The sequence below is a fragment of the Nyctibius grandis genome, chromosome 1, assembly GCF_013368605.1.
Source record: "Nyctibius grandis isolate bNycGra1 chromosome 1, bNycGra1.pri, whole genome shotgun sequence".
Lineage (NCBI taxonomy): Eukaryota > Metazoa > Chordata > Aves > Nyctibiiformes > Nyctibiidae > Nyctibius > Nyctibius grandis.
Genome location: NC_090658.1, coordinates 125,479,811 through 125,499,802, shown reverse-complemented (window position 1 = coordinate 125,499,802; position 19,992 = coordinate 125,479,811). Strand labels below are relative to the sequence as shown.

Sequence of the window (19,992 nt, the reverse complement as noted above, 5' to 3'; positions counted from 1 at the left end):
AGAATATAATAACAATAATAATAGAAATAACCAAATATATACAAATATGTACAAAACCAAGATCAAGAGCTTGGAAATCCTCCTCAGGCAGAATTGCTCCCCCCAGTACAGGCAGAGGGGAAAAGGCAGTAGCTCCCCCCAGCACGGGCAGAGGGCAAAATGCAAAAGCTCTACTGCCATCACACCTGCAGGCTTTTAACTGGAGATTTGGCAAAGCTGGTACCAATCAGTGGGAGACAGGAGGGCCCCTCCCTCCTGGGCCCCACCTCCAGGAGGCAGTGGGTTAGTGATAAACAGGAAAGTGAGAATGACATGTATGGGATGGAATACCTTGCTGGTCAATCCTGGGTCACCTGCCCCATCCACTACTCCCTGCAGGTACAACCCCCTTCGGCTCTTTACTCGTAAGCAGTGACCTTGGGTTCTCTAAGACTATTTGGCCTGGTTTGAGCCAAACCAGGACATTCCACCCCTTATTCCATACCATTCATGTCATACTCAGATCACCACTACCTTTTCATTTTCAAATATATATATACATATCACTAGTCTATGATTCATCTTTATGCAAAAAAGTCCATCAAGTTCATTTGGTTCAGGATTGTGGGTTTGCATCTGGTTAACAGTCTCTCAGCAGTCTTTCTGGCTAGCAGTCTCTCTTTTGTCATGGTTCGTGCCCACGGGTTGCAGGTTAAAGATGTCAGACTCGAGGAGGTTACTGGACGCCACTTGATGAAGCTAGCTCCGGTCGCATCACCACTGTCTTAACCTAAAAGACACTTATGCAGCAACAACATACAGTTCAAAATTAAGTAGTCTCACCCAGAATCAGATCACCTTCAGGGACACATCGGACTTCACCATCTTGCAACATCACCCACCAAGTACATCCAGGTCCCTGAGCAAAAGCAATCCCACGAATGGGTTTACCTTTGCCCGTTACAGGAAGAATCCAGACAGTTTTTCCCAATAGATTCCTTTCATGCACCACCGGGACTTTATCTCCTTCTACTGTATGTAGAAGGTCTGACTGAGCAGGGCCAGCTCGATTGATAGATCCCCTGGTGTTAACTAACCAGGTAGCTTGTGCCAGATGTTTATCCCAGTTTTTAAAGGTTCCACCCCCCATTGCTTTCAGGGTAGTTTTTAACAGCCCATTATACCGTTCAATTTTCCCAGAGGCTGGTGCATGATAGGGGATGTGATATACCCATTCAATGCCATGCTCTTTGGCCCAGTTGTCTGTGAGACTGTTTTTGAAATGAGTCCCATTGTCCGACTCAATTCTCTCTGGCGTGCCATGTCGCCACAAGATTTGCTTTTCGAGGCCCAGAATAGTGTTCCGGGCAGTGGCATGGGGCACAGAGTATGTTTCCAACCATCCGGTGGTCGCCTCCACCATGGTAAGCACATAGCGTTTACCCTGGCGGGTTTGAGGGAGTGTGATATAGTCAATTTGCCAGGCCTCCCCATATTTATATTTCAACCACCGTCCCCCATACCACAAAGGTTTTAACCGTTTGGCTTGCTTAATTGCGGCGCATGTTTCACAATCATGGATAACCTGTGCAATAGAGTCCATGGTTAAGTCCACCCCTCGGTCACGAGCCCATCTGTATGTTGCATCTCTCCCTTGATGACCTGAAGTGTCATGAGCCCACCGAGCTAAAAATAGTTCACCTTTGTGTTCCCAGTCCAAATCTATTTGGAACACTTTAGCAGCTTGATCCGCTTGTTGGTTGTTTCGATGTTCCTCAGTTGCCCGACTTTTAGGTACGTGAGCATCTACATGACGTGCCTTCACGACTAGTTTCTCTAGCCGAGCAGCAATATCTTGCCACAATTTAGCAGCCCAAATAGGTTTCCCTTTGCGCTGCCAGTTGCTTTGCTTCCACTGCTTTAACCACCCCCACAAGGCATTTGCCACCATCCATGAGTCAGTATAAAGATACAGCCTTGGCCACTTTTCTCGTTTAGCAATGTCTAAAGCCAGCTGGATGGCTTTTACTTCTGCAAATTGACTTGATTCACCTTGTCCTTCTGTGGCTTCTGTGACTCGTCGTATAGGACTCCATACAGCAGCTTTCCACTTCCGATGCTTTCCTACAAGACGGCAGGATCCATCGGTGAACAGCGCATACTGCTTCTCATCCTCTGGTAGTTCATTATATGGTGGGGCTTCTTCAGCACGTGTCACCTCCTTTTCTGGTGGCATTCCGAAGTCTTTGCCTTCTGGCCAGTCCATGATTACTTCTAAGATTCCTGGGCGATTAGGGTTTCCTATTCGAGCCCTCTGCGTAATTAATGCAATCCATTTACTCCACGTCGCATCAGTTGCATGATGGGTAGTGGGAACCTTACCCTTGAACATCCAGCCTAGTACTGGTAGTCGAGGTGCTAGGAGAAGTTGTGCTTCAGTACCAATTACCTCTGAAGCAGCTCTAACTCCTTCATATGCTGCCAGTATCTCTTTTTCAGTTGGAGTGTAATTGGCCTCGGAGCCCTTGTATCCTCGACTCCAAAATCCTAGGGGTCGACCTCGAGTCTCCCCTGGCACTTTCTGCCAGAGGCTCCAGGTAGGACCATTGTCCCCAGCTGCGGTGTAGAGCACATTTTTAACATCTTGTCCCGTACGGACTGGTCCAAGGGCTACTGCATGCACAATCTCTTGTTTAATCTGTTCAAAAGCCTGTCGTTGTTCAGGGCCCCACTGAAAATCATTCTTCTTTCTGGTCACTTGATAAAGAGGGCGTACAATCTGGCTGTAATCTGGAATATGCATTCTCCAGAAACCCACAACACCTAAGAAGGCTTGTGTTTCCTTTTTGTTAGTTGGTGCGGACATTGCTGTTATTTTGTTGATCACCTCTATCGGGATCTGGCGACGCCCATCTTGCCATTTAATCCCTAAAAACTGGATCTCCCGGGCAGGTCCCTTGACCTTGCCCCTTTTTATGGCAAAACCAGCTTTCAGAAGAATTTGGATTATTTTCTCCCCTTTGTCAAAAACTTCTGCTGCTGTATCACCCCACACAATGATGTCATCAATGTATTGCAAATGTTCTGGAGCTCCACCCTTTTCTAGTGCAGTCTGGATCAGTCCATGGCAAATAGTAGGACTGTGTTTCCACCCCTGGGGCAGTCGATTCCAGGTGTACTGGATACCTCTCCAGGTAAAAGCAAACTGTGGCCTGCACTTTGGTGCCAAAGGAATAGAGAAAAAGGCATTAGCAATGTCTATGGTGGCGTACCACTTGGCTGCCTTTGACTCCAGTTCGTATTGAAGTTCTAGCATGTCTGGCACAGCAGCACTCAGCGGTGGCGTAACTTCATTTAGGCCACGATAGTCCACAGTTAATCTCCATTCTCCATCAGACTTTCGCACTGGCCATATAGGACTATTAAAGGGTGAGCGAGTCTTGGTAATCACTCCTTGATTTTCTAATTGTCTAATCAGTTTATGAATGGGGATCAGGGAGTCTCGATTGGTGCGATATTGTCGTCGGTGCACCGTGGCAGTAGCAATTGGCACCTGTTGTTCTTCAACCTTCAGCAACCCCACAACAGAAGGATCTTCTGAGAGGCCAGGCAAGGTAGACAGCTGTTTAATGTCCTCAGTCTCTACAGCTGCTATACCAAAGGCCCATCTATACCCTTTTGGGTCCTTGAAATACCCTCTCTTGAGGTAGTCTATGCCAAGGATGCACGGAGCATCTGGGCCAGTCACAATGGGGTGCTTTTTCCATTCATTTTTAGTTAGGCTCACTTCGGCCTCCAATACAGATAACACTTGAGATCCTCCTGTTACTCCTGAAATGCTGATAGATTCTGCCCCTTTATGATCCGATGGCATTAGGGTGCACTGTGCACCAGTGTCTACCAGGGCTCGATACCTTTGTGGTTTTAATGTGCCAGGCCATCGAATCCACACAGTCCAATAAATCCGGTTGTCCCTCTCCTCCACCTGGCTGGAGGCAGGGCCCCCCTAATTAAGAAATGGATTCATGCTGCTCACAGGGACTGGACCTTCATTTCTCCTATTCACACTTGGGAAAAAGTGATTTGAGGCCCATCTCCCCTGACTGGGGTCCTGCTCACTGGTAACTGGAGCAGCCATCCTCCTAGAAAAATTCTCTCTGGTATTTCTTTTAGCTTGCAACTCACGTACTCGTGCCTGTAGGGTACTGGTAGGTTGTCCATGCCATCTGCTCATGTCCTCCCCATAACCACGCAGGGCAAACCACAGGATACCTCGTGATGTGTTCTGTTTCCTTTGAGCTGGTCCTGTAGGAGAGCGTTTTCTCCTAACGGCTGCAACGCGCGCCTGTGTAGGTAGAGAGTCAAGTTTATTCTCGATCTTGGACAGTTTGTCTGACAGTTGTTTAAATGAGTCCTTGTTCTCCTTAGTCAGTTTTTCCACAGCCGAGATGCGTGTCTGCAGTGGGGAAGAAATACTATCTTCATACTGTCGCATACAGTTAGCCATTTTGCCCACAGTAGAATGTGCCATATCATCTTCTCCCCATACTAATATTGACAATGTATGGGTATATGTCGGTGGAGCATTCTTCACAACCTTCCGGAACATGGATCGGTTGCATTCCACTTCATCAGGATCTACAGGATCTACAATGTTCCGTGGGTGTCTATAAATGATCTCTTGCACAGCCAGTTCTCTAAGGTAGTTAATACCTTTTTCTATAGTGGTCCATTTGCTTAGGTGACTCATAACATCATCTTTATAGGGATACCTGCTCTTTACAGCTGACAAGAGTCGCCTCCAGAGACTGATAGTGTTTGACTTTCTTGCGAGCGCCTTATCAATACCACCATCTCTGGACAGGGATCCCAGCTGTCTGGCTTCTCTGCCATCCAATTGCATGCTGTCTGCCCCATTATCCCAGCATCGGAGCAACCAGGTAATAATAGGTTCACCGTCATAACGGCTGAAGTCTTTCCTTATATTTCTCAGGTCCTTCAGGGATAAGGAGTGGTAGGTTATCTCTACGTCTGAGTCCTCCTCTTGTGATAGTTCTGCTTTAGAAGGGCCTTTCTTCTGTGATGGGTCTGTTTTAAAAGGACGATCGAGGAAACCCCCATCTGTGTCAGGCCCTAACTCTGCCTGAGAAGGGCCCTCACCTGGGTCATATGATGGCTCTGCCTTAGAAGGCTCTGAGTCATCATCCTTCACTTCACGAGCTGATTTCTTTTGGTATTTCTTCCTGGTTACAGGAGCAATTGGTAGAGATTCGATAGATGCTGGAGTCTGAGTAGATGCAGTGGCTGTCGTGGGAGTGCTGAGAGTCTGAGTAGCTACAGTGGCCATCTTGGGGGGTGTAGCAGCTGTGGTACAGGCTGCCGAGGTTTCAGTGGGTTTAGTGGCTGTAGCAGCAGTACACACTGTAGGATCTGAGGTGGCTGCATGACACCTACAACTGTCCCTGCACTGATATTTAATCTTATCCCACATCAGAAACACATTCAGGACAACCAAAAATAAAAACATGCCACCTAGACAGCACCATCCTAATTTCGCAAAATCTAGTGGAATCAGCTTGGCAGAAAAGGAGAAGGTACTATTTCCCAAAGTAAAACTGGAAGTGTAATCATTAACAGAATCAGCTAAAGGGCGCCTGGAGCGTGCAGATGAAGTTGCTGCTACTGATTCGCGATTAAAGCTGCCCATCATTGTGTCATAGAGATAAGAGATCGGAATATTAACTGCCCAGTTTATCACAGCATAAATCAGTATCAAACCCCATACCAAAACAATACATTTCGACCAGCGCCCACTGCTAAACTGCATGTAAACATTCATAAGAAGCAAGCAATAACACAGTGCCCACGGCAGGTAAGGCATCATTGCAATACTCAATTGTGAAAGAAACTCCATAAAAAGATGAGATAACACAGCATTCAAAAATGACATCACCATCTTCACTATCTGTTTTAACTTTCCAACCCCTCGTAAATCTCAAAGGAAGAAATCTGATATTCTCTCAGCTGAGCTCTCTGGGTCTCCTCCCACCAGAGCCAGGATTCAACTTATCAGAGCAACCTGTTGGAGCTTCTCTCGAGCCCCACGTTGGGCGCCAATAAATCTGTCACGGTTTAAAGCTGGGCCAGCTATTAACCAGGTGGCAGATGCTCTCTGTTAACCCTCTCCCCCCCCCCGCCAAGGGAAAGGGAAAGGGAAAAGGGAGAGAGACTTATGGGTTGGAAAGTTAAAACAGTTTTAATAAACTATAATAATGAAAAAGAATATAATAACAATAATAATAGAAATAACCAAATATATACAAATATGTACAAAACCAAGATCAAGAGCTTGGAAATCCTCCTCAGGCAGAATTGCTCCCCCCAGTACAGGCAGAGGGGAAAAGGCAGTAGCTCCCCCCAGCACGGGCAGAGGGCAAAATGCAAAAGCTCTACTGCCATCACACCTGCAGGCTTTTAACTGGAGATTTGGCAAAGCTGGTACCAATCAGTGGGAGACAGGAGGGCCCCTCCCTCCTGGGCCCCACCTCCAGGAGGCAGTGGGTTAGTGATAAACAGGAAAGTGAGAATGACATGTATGGGATGGAATACCTTGCTGGTCAATCCTGGGTCACCTGCCCCATCCACTACTCCCTGCAGGTACAACCCCCTTCGGCTCTTTACTCGTAAGCAGTGACCTTGGGTTCTCTAAGACTATTTGGCCTGGTTTGAGCCAAACCAGGACAATGGCACAGAAATGTTAATGTTCTTCCTTTACAGATAGATTTTATGTATTGAAGTGGGGGGATGTCAGTGACGGTATCATCAGACAAAATACTGCATTGTATGGAGCTCTGCTCCTGTTTCATAGGAGCAGGTGGTTAATTTAAACAAGCCCAATATTTGATTTTAGTGAACTGGTGAACCTAAGGATTCCCAATACACCTAAATATCTAGGAATCCTGTACATAATGCAGAGAATATGAATCGTACCCTGAAACACAATGTGTCTGCTGCTGCTTTGTTCACATTTCTGTAAGCGTGCTTTTGAATTAAGCAAATATTTCTTGGCCAAATCTGTGTAGCCCTGCGCTTGCCTGACACTATTTAACAGCCTGTCTGCAGGTAACAGTTATTTTTGGATAGCACATTAAGACACTTGAAAATCTTTAAAAATTCTCTTGGCTTCAATGGGCACAATTCTTGTAATTTTAGTGAAAATACAAAATTGAAGGAGAAACATGTTTCCCTCTGTTTAATGTGGCTTAGCTACGGGTGTTTTCTTTTAACTGTGTATGCATTAAAGAAGTTGCTGAAGTTGTTGTTAAGCATAGACATAGAATCACATTATAGAATCATAGCACAGTTTGGGTTGGAAGGGACCTTAAAGATCATCTAGTTCCAACCCCCCTGCCATGGGCAGAGACACCTTCCACTAGACCAGGTTGCTCAAATCCCCATCCAACCTGGCCTTGAACACTGACAAGGACGGGGCAGCCACAGCTTCTCTGGGCAACCTGTGCCAGTGTCTCACCACTTTCCAGTAAAGAATTTCTTCCTAATACCTAATCTAAATCTTCCCTCATTCAGTTTAAAACTATTCCCCCTTGTCCTATCACTACATACCCTTTTCCCTCTGGCAGTTAGAGTCATAGACTCATTTAGGTTGGAAAAGACCTTTAAGATCATCGAGTCCAGCTGTAAACCTAACACTGCCACGTCTGTCAGTTGCCATGTGTTGCTTAACATGCTGAGAGCCTCCATGGAGCATTTCTGGTAGGACAATTAGTAGCAGGATTAATGTGTGTGTCATAGAAGGAGGTTGCACGTGGCTCCTGCTGTGGCCCAAGAACATGGGAGCTGGGAATAGGCAGTGCATTCCTTGAGGAGGAGCAGGTGGTGCTTTGGGATGGACCCGAAGCCACCACAGCAGTAGTTCAGAACATGTTTACACACCTAAATAAGAATGATATAAAGAATCAACAACAAAGGAGAGAAGCAAATATTGAAAACAGGAGTAGCATTGATAAGGAATCTGGAAATTCAGACTAATGGTAAAACGTTCTGTATATTTTCAGACTCCTGGAATGTTTACTCACTGCTGAGGAAAAATTAGAAGTAAGATTCAATGTCTCAGTTGGGAGCATTAAATCCGATCTATAATAAAGAATTCTGTCATGGACTTATCTCCAAACACAGACAGAGGATGACTGGAATTATTAGATTTATCCCAATATGTATTATACCAAACAACTCTCTTGAGACTCCTAATGGGAGACAGTAATGCGATTGCTGGTTGCATTATGGAAAACCCCTTGTGCAGCTTGAGGCATGCTGCTGCATGTCTCTGAAATTTCCCTGTCTTTAAACATGAGGATGAATATTTATTTAGGGTCATTATGAAACTTAATGCTAGTTTTTTGGGTGTTTAAAAAGGTGCTGGTATAATCGCTCATCCTCATGACTTATGTGTACAAGGAATGCTCTTTCAAATTAGGTTATTTATCTCTGTGGAGTTAATTAACTTTGTAGGTCGTAGGAGCATAGTTTTTATTAGAGAAAAACAAGCAACGCCTATGAGTGAAAAACAGACACAGTTCTTTGGAGAATGTGAGAAATGTCTTATGATTTTCCACAAGTGAAAAGTTGCCTGTGTCCTTTTCACTAATAGTACCGCGCTCGGTACAACTACCTTTTGCCTACGGGTAGCACTAGCCAGTGGCAGAGGTCTTACAGAGCATTTTCAGGTCTATTTACTTTTTTCCTGGGATTGCACTTTCTTTTCTCCCTTCTCTTTCAGTTGCAGCTTATTGTTTTAAGGGAAGAACAGTGTTTGGTTTTGTTTGATGTTGGCAGCCCATCAAAGCAAGTCCTTTGTTTTCTTCAGAGGATTATCTGTCTGATGCAGTGTTGTAAAGGCATTTCTGGAGCTGTCCTACCAAATGCTGCGATCCTGCCATAAACAGACCCTCATGCTCTCTTGTAGAAAGATGTCTTTTATTTAAAATTAGCTTAAAGGAACAGAAAATATTTAATCCCCAGCATAGTTGCTTGTTTCCAACACTAAAAAATTGAGAGTGCTACCACGTTGATTTAAATATTAATACCTGTTACATGAAGGTGAAGTCAGTATGTATTTTATCATATTTAGAGAAGTCTTGAAGGTATGTTAAATTAATGATGTGTAGCACTGGGTTGTTTGTGTGGGTCTTTGTCATTCCATATGGACTTTCTACATGGGTAGTATCCACACATGACTTTGAACTCTTGAATGTGTTGTAGACCTGTGGAGTGGACAAGTAAAGGAGCTTTCTCTGTTGGTTTCTCCCAAGGTTTCTGATCTGGTATAAGGAATCAGCTAAGACTTCTGGACCTTGAGTCCAGATTTCCCATGTTGGATCTCAAGAACACTTGCCAATCTTGACATTTATTTACAGTCTTCTCTGTAAGTACAGGTCTTCTCTAGACAAGAAAAATAGTTTGACATCTCTCTTCCAAAAGTGTTACTCAGATAGAAATGTGTGTTTTCATAACAGAAAAAGCAAGTGAAGGCAATAGTTACTCTATTCTAGTTACTCAAATCTTTGAGGGGAAGATCTCTAAGCTCAACATTTCTTGAGTTTTGATGCCTAAAAATGCAGCACAGTCGAATATAGTGTTAGCTTCATCTAGGTGGGTCTTACTTCATGTATGAAGTTGTGAGATTGTCAGGTAACCTCTTCTGAAGGATAATGATTTCATGAGATATCTTATTGTCAGAGAGATGGTATTTTTTTTTCCCTCCAAAATTACACCACCTACAGTTGGGAAAAAATTATTCGTCTCCTGAAAATTTCCAGGGAACTTAAGCTAAGTCAGAAAAGTAGTAAAGTACTATTCGTTGGCTGCAGCAAAGCCTGTCATGAGAGCATGTAGTGGCAACTGTATTTTGATTTCTGACGCTAAACTGATTTTTTTAAAAGTATTGTAGTTCACTGCTACTTGGTGCCAGCTCAGAATCTCTGGAGTGCCAAAGGTTCACCACTGCTCCATCAAGGAGATGTGTGCCTCTTGCCCCATCCTGGGATCAGAGAGGTGTCTGTGAAGAGGAGATGCCTGCAGCTTGGTTTTGTGATTCGTGTATGACTTGCCGTGAGTAAGGACTGAGGCTGTGAGGAAGGAAGAACAACAGCAATGTCTCTAGGCAAAATGAATTGTTCTCTTTGGCTCGATCTGGCTGATGGGCAAGATGTTTCTCAGCCCTGGGACTGAAGGCCTGTTAGTACAAAAAAATGTTGAGCTAAGCCAGATGAGTTTAGATGACGTGTCTTGGATGGCAGATGTTTGTTTGACTCTTCCTGCAGCTTTGTCCTTCCAAGAAAAGGAGTAGTCTTCCCTTTATCACAGTTGGATGTGCTCAAAACTTGGTTGTTTGCAAACCAGGCAGCGTAATTTTTCTCAGCAGTGATGCTGAGTGGCCAGTTTCACCACCGGTGGTAGCTTTGGGAGACAACCACAATATTCGTGAGGACTGTAGCATGTTTTGATGGCGACAGCACAAGAGAATTGAGTTTCAAACTAATTTTGTCTGTGGTAAGTCTTTATTGTGATGGTCTTGGTTGTGCTTTTAAGTAAACATGGCAATTACTTTGAAGAATGGTTTCGTGACGCAGTTTGTGGAATTGCCAAGACCTTGTGATCCCCGTTGTTCAAAGTGTTAATTTCAGGTAGACCAATGTAGTATTTTTGCTCAGTATTTTGCAGAATGCCCACACATGTGGATCCCATACCATGTGGATCCACACCGAATGGTTGTTTAATTTTTTAGCTTTTAAAGAAAAGCTTTCATTGCCCAATGAAACTCTCTCTTAAATGACTTCAGGTTAAAGCTTAGTTTTCTGGGACTTTCACAGAATCACAGAATGGTTAAGGGTTGGAAGGGACCTCTGGAGATCATCTAGTCCAACCCCCTGCCAAAGCAGGTTCCCCAGAGCACATTGCACAGGGTCACATCCAGGCGGGTTTTGAATATCTCCAGAGAAGGAGACTCCACAACCTCCCTGGGCAGCCTGTTCCAGGGCTCTGTCACCCTCAAAGTAAAGAAGTTCCTCCTCATATTCAGATGGAACTTCCCATGTTTCAGCTTGTGCCCATTGCCCCTTGAACTCTCCTGGAGTTCAGTTCAGTATTATTTGAATGCTGATCTACTTAAAACTTTGTTCAGTTATAGACAAGCACCAAAAAATCTCACTATCAAACTGGGAGAGCTGTGCTCACTTGGAGATACGCTGTTTTCTAGATCCTAATTCCTGCTAAAAAAAAAAAAACACATTACTTTCTAGGCTTAGCTTGTAAGGAGTCACAGCTTTGGAAGGACTTTGTTTGGATAATGCTTTGCTTTTGTCCCCTACCACTTATCTCATTTCTGGTTGGAATTTAGTAAATGTTTTCATTCAGCCTTCTAAATTAAAAGGTGCTCTGATATCTCCTTTTAAACTCCTTTGATTTCAGAGTATTATTGAATGTTGATAGGTCTTAAGAGAGATGTGGCTAAAATTGTCTGAACTGAATGTATTTTATTTTAATTTATATTTACAGAGTATATACATTTTTATATATTTACTTTTAGGCAAAACAGTCAAATTATGTGGGAGGAGGTCTGCTTTTAGTTTTAAGGTCTATTACATTATTTTCTTCCATATATATAAAAAACCTCAGTAGATGAGAGTGTATCTTCATGGAAATAGTCACCAGAAAAAAGATTTTCAGTCTTTGTCCTCAGGGACAGGGAAAACCTGAAATTCTTTGTACCTTTGCAAATAAATTATTAGCAGGTTGACCTTTTCATGATGTAATTTTGATAATGTATGTTCATAGTTAATCACTTCGTTATGACAGTAGCTGCTTGCACTGGGTCGCTAGGACTGTGCTAGAAGCACTTGTTGCTATAATAGTGTTGGTTAGAGTCAAAAAAATTTTTAAAATTAAAAAATTGTGACATATAAATAGGAATGTCAAGGAATTGTTACTGTATTTTTAGCACTTTGCAGCCACTGACTGTGTGGATGTATTGTGGTGGTCTTAATCCTTCTGTCATTGATTATAAAAAGCTGAGGAGTGTTGTAGGTACCTGCTTCAAAAGATGATCAAAACATGGTATTTCATCTAAGTAAAATGTAATGTTGCTAATATTTTATTTTCCATAAATGAATAAACTGGTCAGGTTTCCTGAAGTTGCTGCTGACAGCTTTAGGAGCACATCTTCATCTTGTCCAGATAATTTCTATAAGTATTAACCACATTATGCACTTTTCATTTGTATCTTAAAGCTAACATTTTAAAAAGATTTAAGTGCCACTCTAATTTTTGCCATTAGGCATAAATTGTCCTCATTTTTGTATTATGGCAATACTCGTACTGCCCTTCAACTTTTAGGCATCTGATTTAGATGTATTTAAATTTATTATCGGTATCTAATCCAGATTTATTTAGACTCCTTTAATTAGAAAAGAGAAATAAAGGGGTTTTTGAAGCGCAGTTTTGCATGCAGCCTGCAAGAAGACCCAAAAAAAGGTAGATCCTGAAGAGACGGAAGCAAAACTCCAAATTCAGATATCCTAATGCCCTCCCAACTTTTTTGTCATTCATATCCCCAGTGAGTTTCTGGTTTGGTTTGGTTTTCTAACTATTTATATTTCCCTATTAAGCAGCAGGTTTAAAGAACTCGATTTCTAAATATGAAAGGAGAATGATGGTCTTAGCAGGACCTCCTTAAGAGGAGACACTAGGTCCTGTTGGAAAATGTGTTTGCATATATGGATAAACTCAGAAGTAGTGATTAACGTTGTTAATGTGTGTGCCTTGGCACCTATGTCAGCTCACACTCTGCTGGCTTTGCTATTACTTTTGGAAAACCAGTGAAAAGAGCTGTTGAAATTTTGTAGGTTCAAAGCTTTGAAATTAGGTTTATGTAGGAAAAGAGGAAGCATTTTACAGTAAGTTTCTTTCAAAGTGCTGTGGTTTGTAAAGCAACTTGTTAATATCTTATTAAAAGGATTATTTATTCCCTTGACTGCCTTTTAGTGAGCAATACAAATACTTGAAGATCAGATTAACAGTTCTTTGGAAGTGGTAATGCTGAGTAGAATGTAATTTTAAAGGTGTTTTTTAAAGTAATAACCTTTTAATACTGTTTTGGGGGTTTCCATTCAGAATTTCAGTTCATTCTTGCGTTCATTGATTTGAAAAATTATATTTTTGTCAAGAGCTTCCAGACTAAAACTTCCTCCTACTTAAAAACCAAACCCAAGCCCAATTATTTCTGGCAAACTCCCTTTTCCTGCAAAGGACGCACACCCTGACCTTTATACAGCAGGTTGGAGCGTTTCTGAAAGTTACTCTGGTTCTGCCTGGTGTATCAGCACAGCTCTGTAAACATGATTATTCCCTGCAATTTCTCTTTGTTACTTCGAGGCTGTAGTATTTTAAAGCATTGAAAAATGTAAAGTTGAAACTGTATGCTGTTTAAAACAAAACAATCCAGAATGTTACTCCTTTGTCAGACAAAACCACTGTATTTTTGTTAGCAGTCCCAGTTTTGTCTTTTAGAGTATTGGCAAGATGAAGCATGAGTCTTTTTGGCAGCTGGAGGGTGTTAGCCGTCTGTATGAGAACCTTTAAGTGACTTTGAATCCCATTTGTTTACCGGTGAACCAGAGGAGGATTTGGTTCACACAGGGTACGGTGAGCAGCGTGCATCCTGCCCAGGCTGCAAACAATCGGCAGCAACAGGAAACTCCTTTGCACCAGCCGGGAAGGGTGACAGAGCTTGTTTGAAAGCTGAGTGTAAAGCAATCTAGCTGAGCAGTTGTCTCAGCTAGCGCTTGCACATCTGGGAAGCAGGTTTGTGTTTCATAACATCCTTGCCAAACTGGTAGGAGCTGGGTGTGTCTAGATCTAACTTTGTCTCTTGAGAAGCCAAGCTTTTATTTTGCAAGTGATGTGCTTTATTTTTAAAAGTCTTCAATCTGGTTGGTTGTTCAGTGTTGTTTTTATTTTTTTAGGAGGTCCAAACATATGGGCCATCACCTCCGAAGAGCGGGCCAAGCACGACAAGCAGTTTGATAGCCTTAAACCCACAGGAGGCTACATTACAGGTTGGTCTGAGATTCTGCATTACACATTAACTTCTATGTACACATAAGTATCTTTGTAGAACACTTTTAAAACTACATCCTATTTGTAGCCCTTTGTTATGTGACGAATAACCATACTCTTCCGACAAACAGCCGTGGGTTATTACTAAACTTCTACAAGCTTTGGGCTAAAGTCTGGCACAGGAACATTCTTATTAACCCTGTCACTTCTGCAGCCAGTGGTTATGTGCTGTCATTCTGTCTAGTTTCAAAAACCAAAGAGCATCAGACGAAATCTGTGCTAGATGGGAGGCTGCCAAGGAGCACTTACAGTAGCTATTGTGGCAAGTGACGCCAGAGACACCAGAAGTGGCTCTCCTCTGTCTGAACAGCGTTAGAGAATACTGTGCTGTTAGATAGCTTTGTTTTGGAGGAGGAGGCAGGGAGAGAAATGCTGACAGCTTGTCCTTGTTAATGACTGCTTGAAATTTATTAACCCTTGGGCCTTCGGTGAATTCTGGGCAGGCTAATGGCATTTTGTGATGGCCTGCTGGCAGTTACTGTTGCATTCGGCTGCTTCTCCTCTGAAACACTTGGGTCACGTTGCTGCGCATCTCAGAATTTGCACTTTTTATGTTTTAAGAATTTGCACTTTTTATGTTAAGAAAAGGCTTGATGATTTCACTGGCAAAGACAACTTAATTTAAGAATGCCCCACTCTGTGTGTGTGGGCACTAAAGACCAGCCCTGATCACTCCTACTCTCCGAACTATCTGCTAATGCCCTACCTGGTGACTCCACTGCCCTCACTTTTCCTCATTTTGGTCCAAAAAAGTCTGAGGAAAGAGCGGAAAGTTGTCTGTTTGGGACATGCACATCTTCTGGCTAAGTGATACATAACTCCTGCTTTGACCAAATGGCTCTGGGAGGTTGGTGTTTACCACCAGCAGAGAAGTATGCAGTCCCAGGGACTACCCTTAGGCCACATCTGGGCTCTTAACCTGCACGTACGTCTGCAGGCTTCGTTATTTATTTGGCAAGTGCTTGAAATGAAAGGCTATGTATGCATATAAGGGAAGAAAGAGCTGAAAGAACAACCTGAAGTCTTAGCTTTAAGCATCGTAATTCACTCATAGGTAAGCATAAACACTGCTATCCGGGTTTTATTACGAGTTTGTTAAACAGCGCGATCAGTACCAATTGATGTGGAACTTGGTGTGGAATTTCACAACAGTTCCCATTCCCTTCCTGAAATACTGGGTGTTCTCTGACAGAACAGGACATTATTTAGGACATGATATTTTTCCAGTTTTTCTACAGAGGCAATACTGGCTAAAGTTAGATCGGATGAAGGAGAAGGAAAGAAATAGCATGCGCATCCTTTCCTGTAAAAGTAATTGGGTCAGGAGTAAATTTTCAGTCATTTTTACTACTTTAAGTCTTGCATCTATTAAACCGTTGGCAGCTGTTGATTTGTGACCTCTTAAAGCTTTTTATAGCTATTTGAAATCACTTCTCAGAGCAAAGATTCAGGATTACAGAATATGTGTGTATCTGACAATCGCTGTCACCAGGGAAGGAGTTAGGTGGTACAAAACTGAAAAGCTTGGCATCCATCATGCTGGTTCCTTTTGAAAATCTGTCCCACAACAGAGTGCTGAGGTCTTCTGAAAATCTATGTCTGTAGTGTAAAAGTCTGTCTGTCTGTCTTGTTTTTCATAGGTGATCAAGCACGTACCTTTTTTTTGCAATCAGGTCTACCAGCTTCAATCCTTGCTGAAATATGGTAAGGTATTCTTTACTTTGAGCAACCTGGTCTAGTGGAAAGGTGTCCTTGACCGTGGCATGGGAGTTGGAACTAGATGATCTTTAAGGTCGCTTCCAACCCAAACCATTCTATGATTCTATGACTTTTTTTTTTTAAGATAGTATTTGAGTGCTACGCATCTCCTATCTTTGGTATGTTGTGTTGTCTCAAAGAGGCTTTTAGCCGTCGTAGTAGGAGCGTTGTCTGAATCATTGTTTTAATTTTATTAAATTTAGAGGAAGGGTTGAGCCCATATGTGTACCAACACTTCATTTAACAGCAATATCTTTTTAAACCTTTCTTACGATGTTAATTAGAACTGCATCATATTGAACACAGCCTTTTTAAACTATAATAAGTGCTTGAAACCAAAAAGCGATGATAAATTTCAAGGCTTTCATAGAGGGAAGTCCCTGTTGGACTGCCACAAAGGTCATCGTTAAGCCTTGTCTTTATATTTTAAATAATAATATGGAAAAAGAAGTAAATAATGGGTTAATGAATTCCTGGAGATACCAAATTGAATGATGTTTGAAATACTAGTAACTAAAAAATGGCAATAAGATTAAGCGTGGGAAAAATTATATGCTACTAAACTGGAAGTGGAAAACACACTGAAAGTAGAAGACAGGAAAAAAATCTAAAGCCACAGAAAATGTTAGTAGAAGGTCAATTATAATACACTGTAAGATACCAACCAATGCTGTAATACAGGAACTGGAAAAAGTGCCGTTTTTTGCAGCATGTATGTGGTGGTTGCAACACTTGAAACAGACATTTTCTTCTTTGTAACTCCTCAGTCTTCACTGGAATACTGTGTTCGTTTTGGGGTACTTGGTTGTTATCAAGACGTACATGTGCTAAAAGACACGGAGTTGGAGGCTGGTAATAAGTAAGAACAACTTACTTGTGAAAGAATATTAAAGTAACTAAATGCAAAGTTAGTTTCTTCTTCAGACACTTAAAGTGGCTAGAAAAGAGTGGTAAGGAAGTTTTTTTTGTAGAGCCTTGGGGTTTTATACTGAATAGTAACAGAATGAAGGGGAAAATGTAGCTTAATATTAAGTCAGATTTTTTTCCTCCTAATTTTATTTACATTCCTGTGCCTGGTCCTCACATGTTTAAATATTAATAAGATTTCATATTTTCTGTCTGACCAGAAATTTTGTCTGTTTATGTATGCACTGTTGCATATATTTCCTGTTGTATTTAAGTTTATTTGGAAAAGTGTCAAAGGACGGCAGTGTGGATATCTGGCTTAAAAAAACCCACTATTTGTAATTAATGCAGTTTTCATAGTGGTGTATAGTGCCTTTAGCAGGTTTCTGCATCCTCCTGTTTCACATTCTCGTATTAATTCCTTCCATTACCAGACATTAATTTAAAATAATTAGTCTGGCTAGTAGCATAGAAAGAAACGTAGCAGAGTAGCAACAAGTGTATCCACTGAGCAGGATACTTCTGCTTTTCCAAGTGTCTTCCTACTTTCTCAGGTGTTAAGTATTTGATACACAACAGCTTTAAAACTGAACTCTGCAGAAGACTACCAAGTAAATTATACTTATACACCTACATGAATATTATGTTTGGAAGTCCAGGTTGACTTTCAATATTTGTAGGTTGGCAAACTGGAAAAATTAAGATCTGCAAACTTCTGAGGGTTAGAATGTTGTCAAAAGTAGAAAAATCTACAAATGGTTGCAATCAGTTTGTTGTTTGCTTGTACAAAAGCAGTAAATAAATCTGATAGAAAAGCTTCTCGGTAAGTAAAAAAGTTAAATTTACATTTCTTCCTTGCAGGCTTTCCTAATTTTATTTTATTTTAATTTTAAGGACACTATCGGACCTGAACAAGGATGGAAAAATGGATCAACAGGAATTCTCTATAGCCATGAAACTCATCAAGCTGAAATTGCAAGGACAGCATTTACCTGCGGTTCTCCCTCCTGTCATGAAACAGACTCCAGTGTTTTCGCCACTAATGTCAGCTCGCTTTGGTACTTATGAATGTATAATTACTTAGTAATTTAGTAATTTACTTTAGGTAAGAAAACACAGTTAATTGCAGCCAAATACAAGCCTTAACCTGACCACAACAGTTGAGTGAATCAGTAATAAAAACCCAAGGACATTCTGATTTAGGAAATTCACAAAGTCACTTTCTTGACATTTTTGATAATTTAATTCTTTGAAGACATTTAATAATAAAGAAAAATCTTCTGTTGAATTTTGACATGAGGTACAAGAAGGCCATTCACATCTACCACCTGACTTGCAGCCTGTCATCTTGTACCGAAGATCTTTTTTTGTCTCCCTCCTACTCATTCACCTATTTATACTCAGGGTTTTTAAAGTTAAACTTAGTAAAGGTCAAAGTTTTGGTAGAACACTTATTTTAAATATTTTTTCAAAATTAATCAGATTGTCTATTTATGATCAATTGAATATAATTATTTTAACTTTTCTTTTTTTTTCCTTTTCTGATTGTTTTGGCATCCAGTGCATGCCTGTTGTTATTTTGTTTTGTAGAACAAAATATATGTAATCAGCTGGATTACAAAATTAGTGCATACTTCTATACTGAAATTACATTTATACATATATTAATTACATATAAGATTTAAAATATCTGCCCATCATTATATCTTGTGTGTTTGTATACATGTGCATGCATTTATAGATAGCTGTGGTTGGCATACAATTACTTCCTATTGACCTTCCATCATAGCATCTGCATACTGGTATCTTCCACAGGGTTCAGCCAGTAACTCAAGTGTCCTTATTTGCTTCAGACAACTGCCTTAAAGAAACCGTTTCCTGGGCGTGGGTCCCTGAGTATGGACTTTTCACCCGTACGGATTCTTCCAAGGCCGACGCTTGGAAGAGACTTAGTTCAGAAACAGTAACGGCTTTTCCCTGTAGAGGATTGTCACAAGTTTTGAGTTGCGTTGTAATTCTCTCTCGGGCTACATGTGGAAAGGCTTGTTGAAGAACTAGTTATAGCTGCAATTATAGAAAACTAGATCTTATTCTTTTGTGAAGTGCTAGCTAAATCTACCTTGAGAATTAACTGCTTGTGAGGATTTTTTTTTTTTTTTAATTCAGGTTCTTCAGTATATTTTCTTCTGTGAGCTTTATTGTCTAAAATTTAGAGAAAAAGTATATTATACATGAGCATCTATTTTAGCTCATTGTATCTCTGAACACATGTTGCTTTGTCTAGTTGCTGCTTAGCATAACGGAGCCAATTTCTTGCTGCAGCCTCTGTGGTATTAAATCAGGAATTGTTGGATTTTGCTCTAGGAATGGGTAGTATGCCAAACCTGTCCATGCCGGCGTCTATGTCTACGATCACACCATTAGCTCCCATGTCTCTGACCTCCATGACTTCCATTCCTCCTTTGGTTATCTCCGCTCCCCTGGTGCCTTCTGTCAGTACCTCCTCGTTGCCAAACGGAACATCCAGCCTTCTGCAGCCTTTGTCTGTACCTTTCTCTTCAAGTAAGTATAGTACAGTCCAGTACTCACTTTCAGAATTGTGACTCTTACTTTCTCCATGGCTAATTTCAGACAGGAATGCTAATACTTGCATACAAGTTAAAAAAAATGGTTTTTTACCAAAGTTTTTGTCAAATCAGTTATAACTAGTTAATCTTAACAGCAAGGCACTGATTAGCTTTTCTTACTCTATCAAACCCTTGAGGTTTTATTACAAATCGTTGCCTTATACCTGGTTGCTTTACAGTTTTTGGTTTTGTTTTTTTTTTTCTTTGTTTCAGCGCTGCCTCATACTGGTTCTTTAGGTCCCATGGCAGGAGGGTTTGGTGGAACTAGTATACAGAAGGCACAGTCACTAATTGATTTAGGATCTAGCAGGTATGAAAGTTAAGTTTAAAATTATTGTTTCTTAAGCTTGAGTAGTATGCCATCCAAAACTTATGGAGCATTTCTATTTTCAAAGTATATTCATTAAAAATTAGTCTATCTAATACGATCTACCAAGTCTGAAAATAGATTGTTTTGATATGCACAATAAATAATATTTTCAGTAAATCTGACAAAACTATCCAAAGTAGGTGAGGAGTTCAAACGAGA

The 19,992-nt window shown here is 41.3% G+C and overlaps 1 protein-coding gene across 6 annotated transcripts in view; it reads left to right on the top strand.

The window, feature by feature from the left end:
* Positions 1-19,992, top strand: part of ITSN2 (intersectin 2) — a 107,096-nt gene that overhangs the window by 24,978 nt on the left and 62,126 nt on the right. For all 6 annotated transcript variants that reach the window (XM_068415372.1, XM_068415363.1, XM_068415390.1 and 3 more), the window contains exons 3-7: positions 14,019-14,111; positions 15,813-15,876; positions 17,731-17,894; positions 19,201-19,398; positions 19,677-19,773. In XM_068415372.1, the coding sequence (XP_068271473.1) occupies positions 14,019-14,111; positions 15,813-15,876; positions 17,731-17,894; positions 19,201-19,398; positions 19,677-19,773 (616 nt within the window). The remainder of the gene's footprint in view (positions 1-14,018; positions 14,112-15,812; positions 15,877-17,730; positions 17,895-19,200; positions 19,399-19,676; positions 19,774-19,992) is intronic.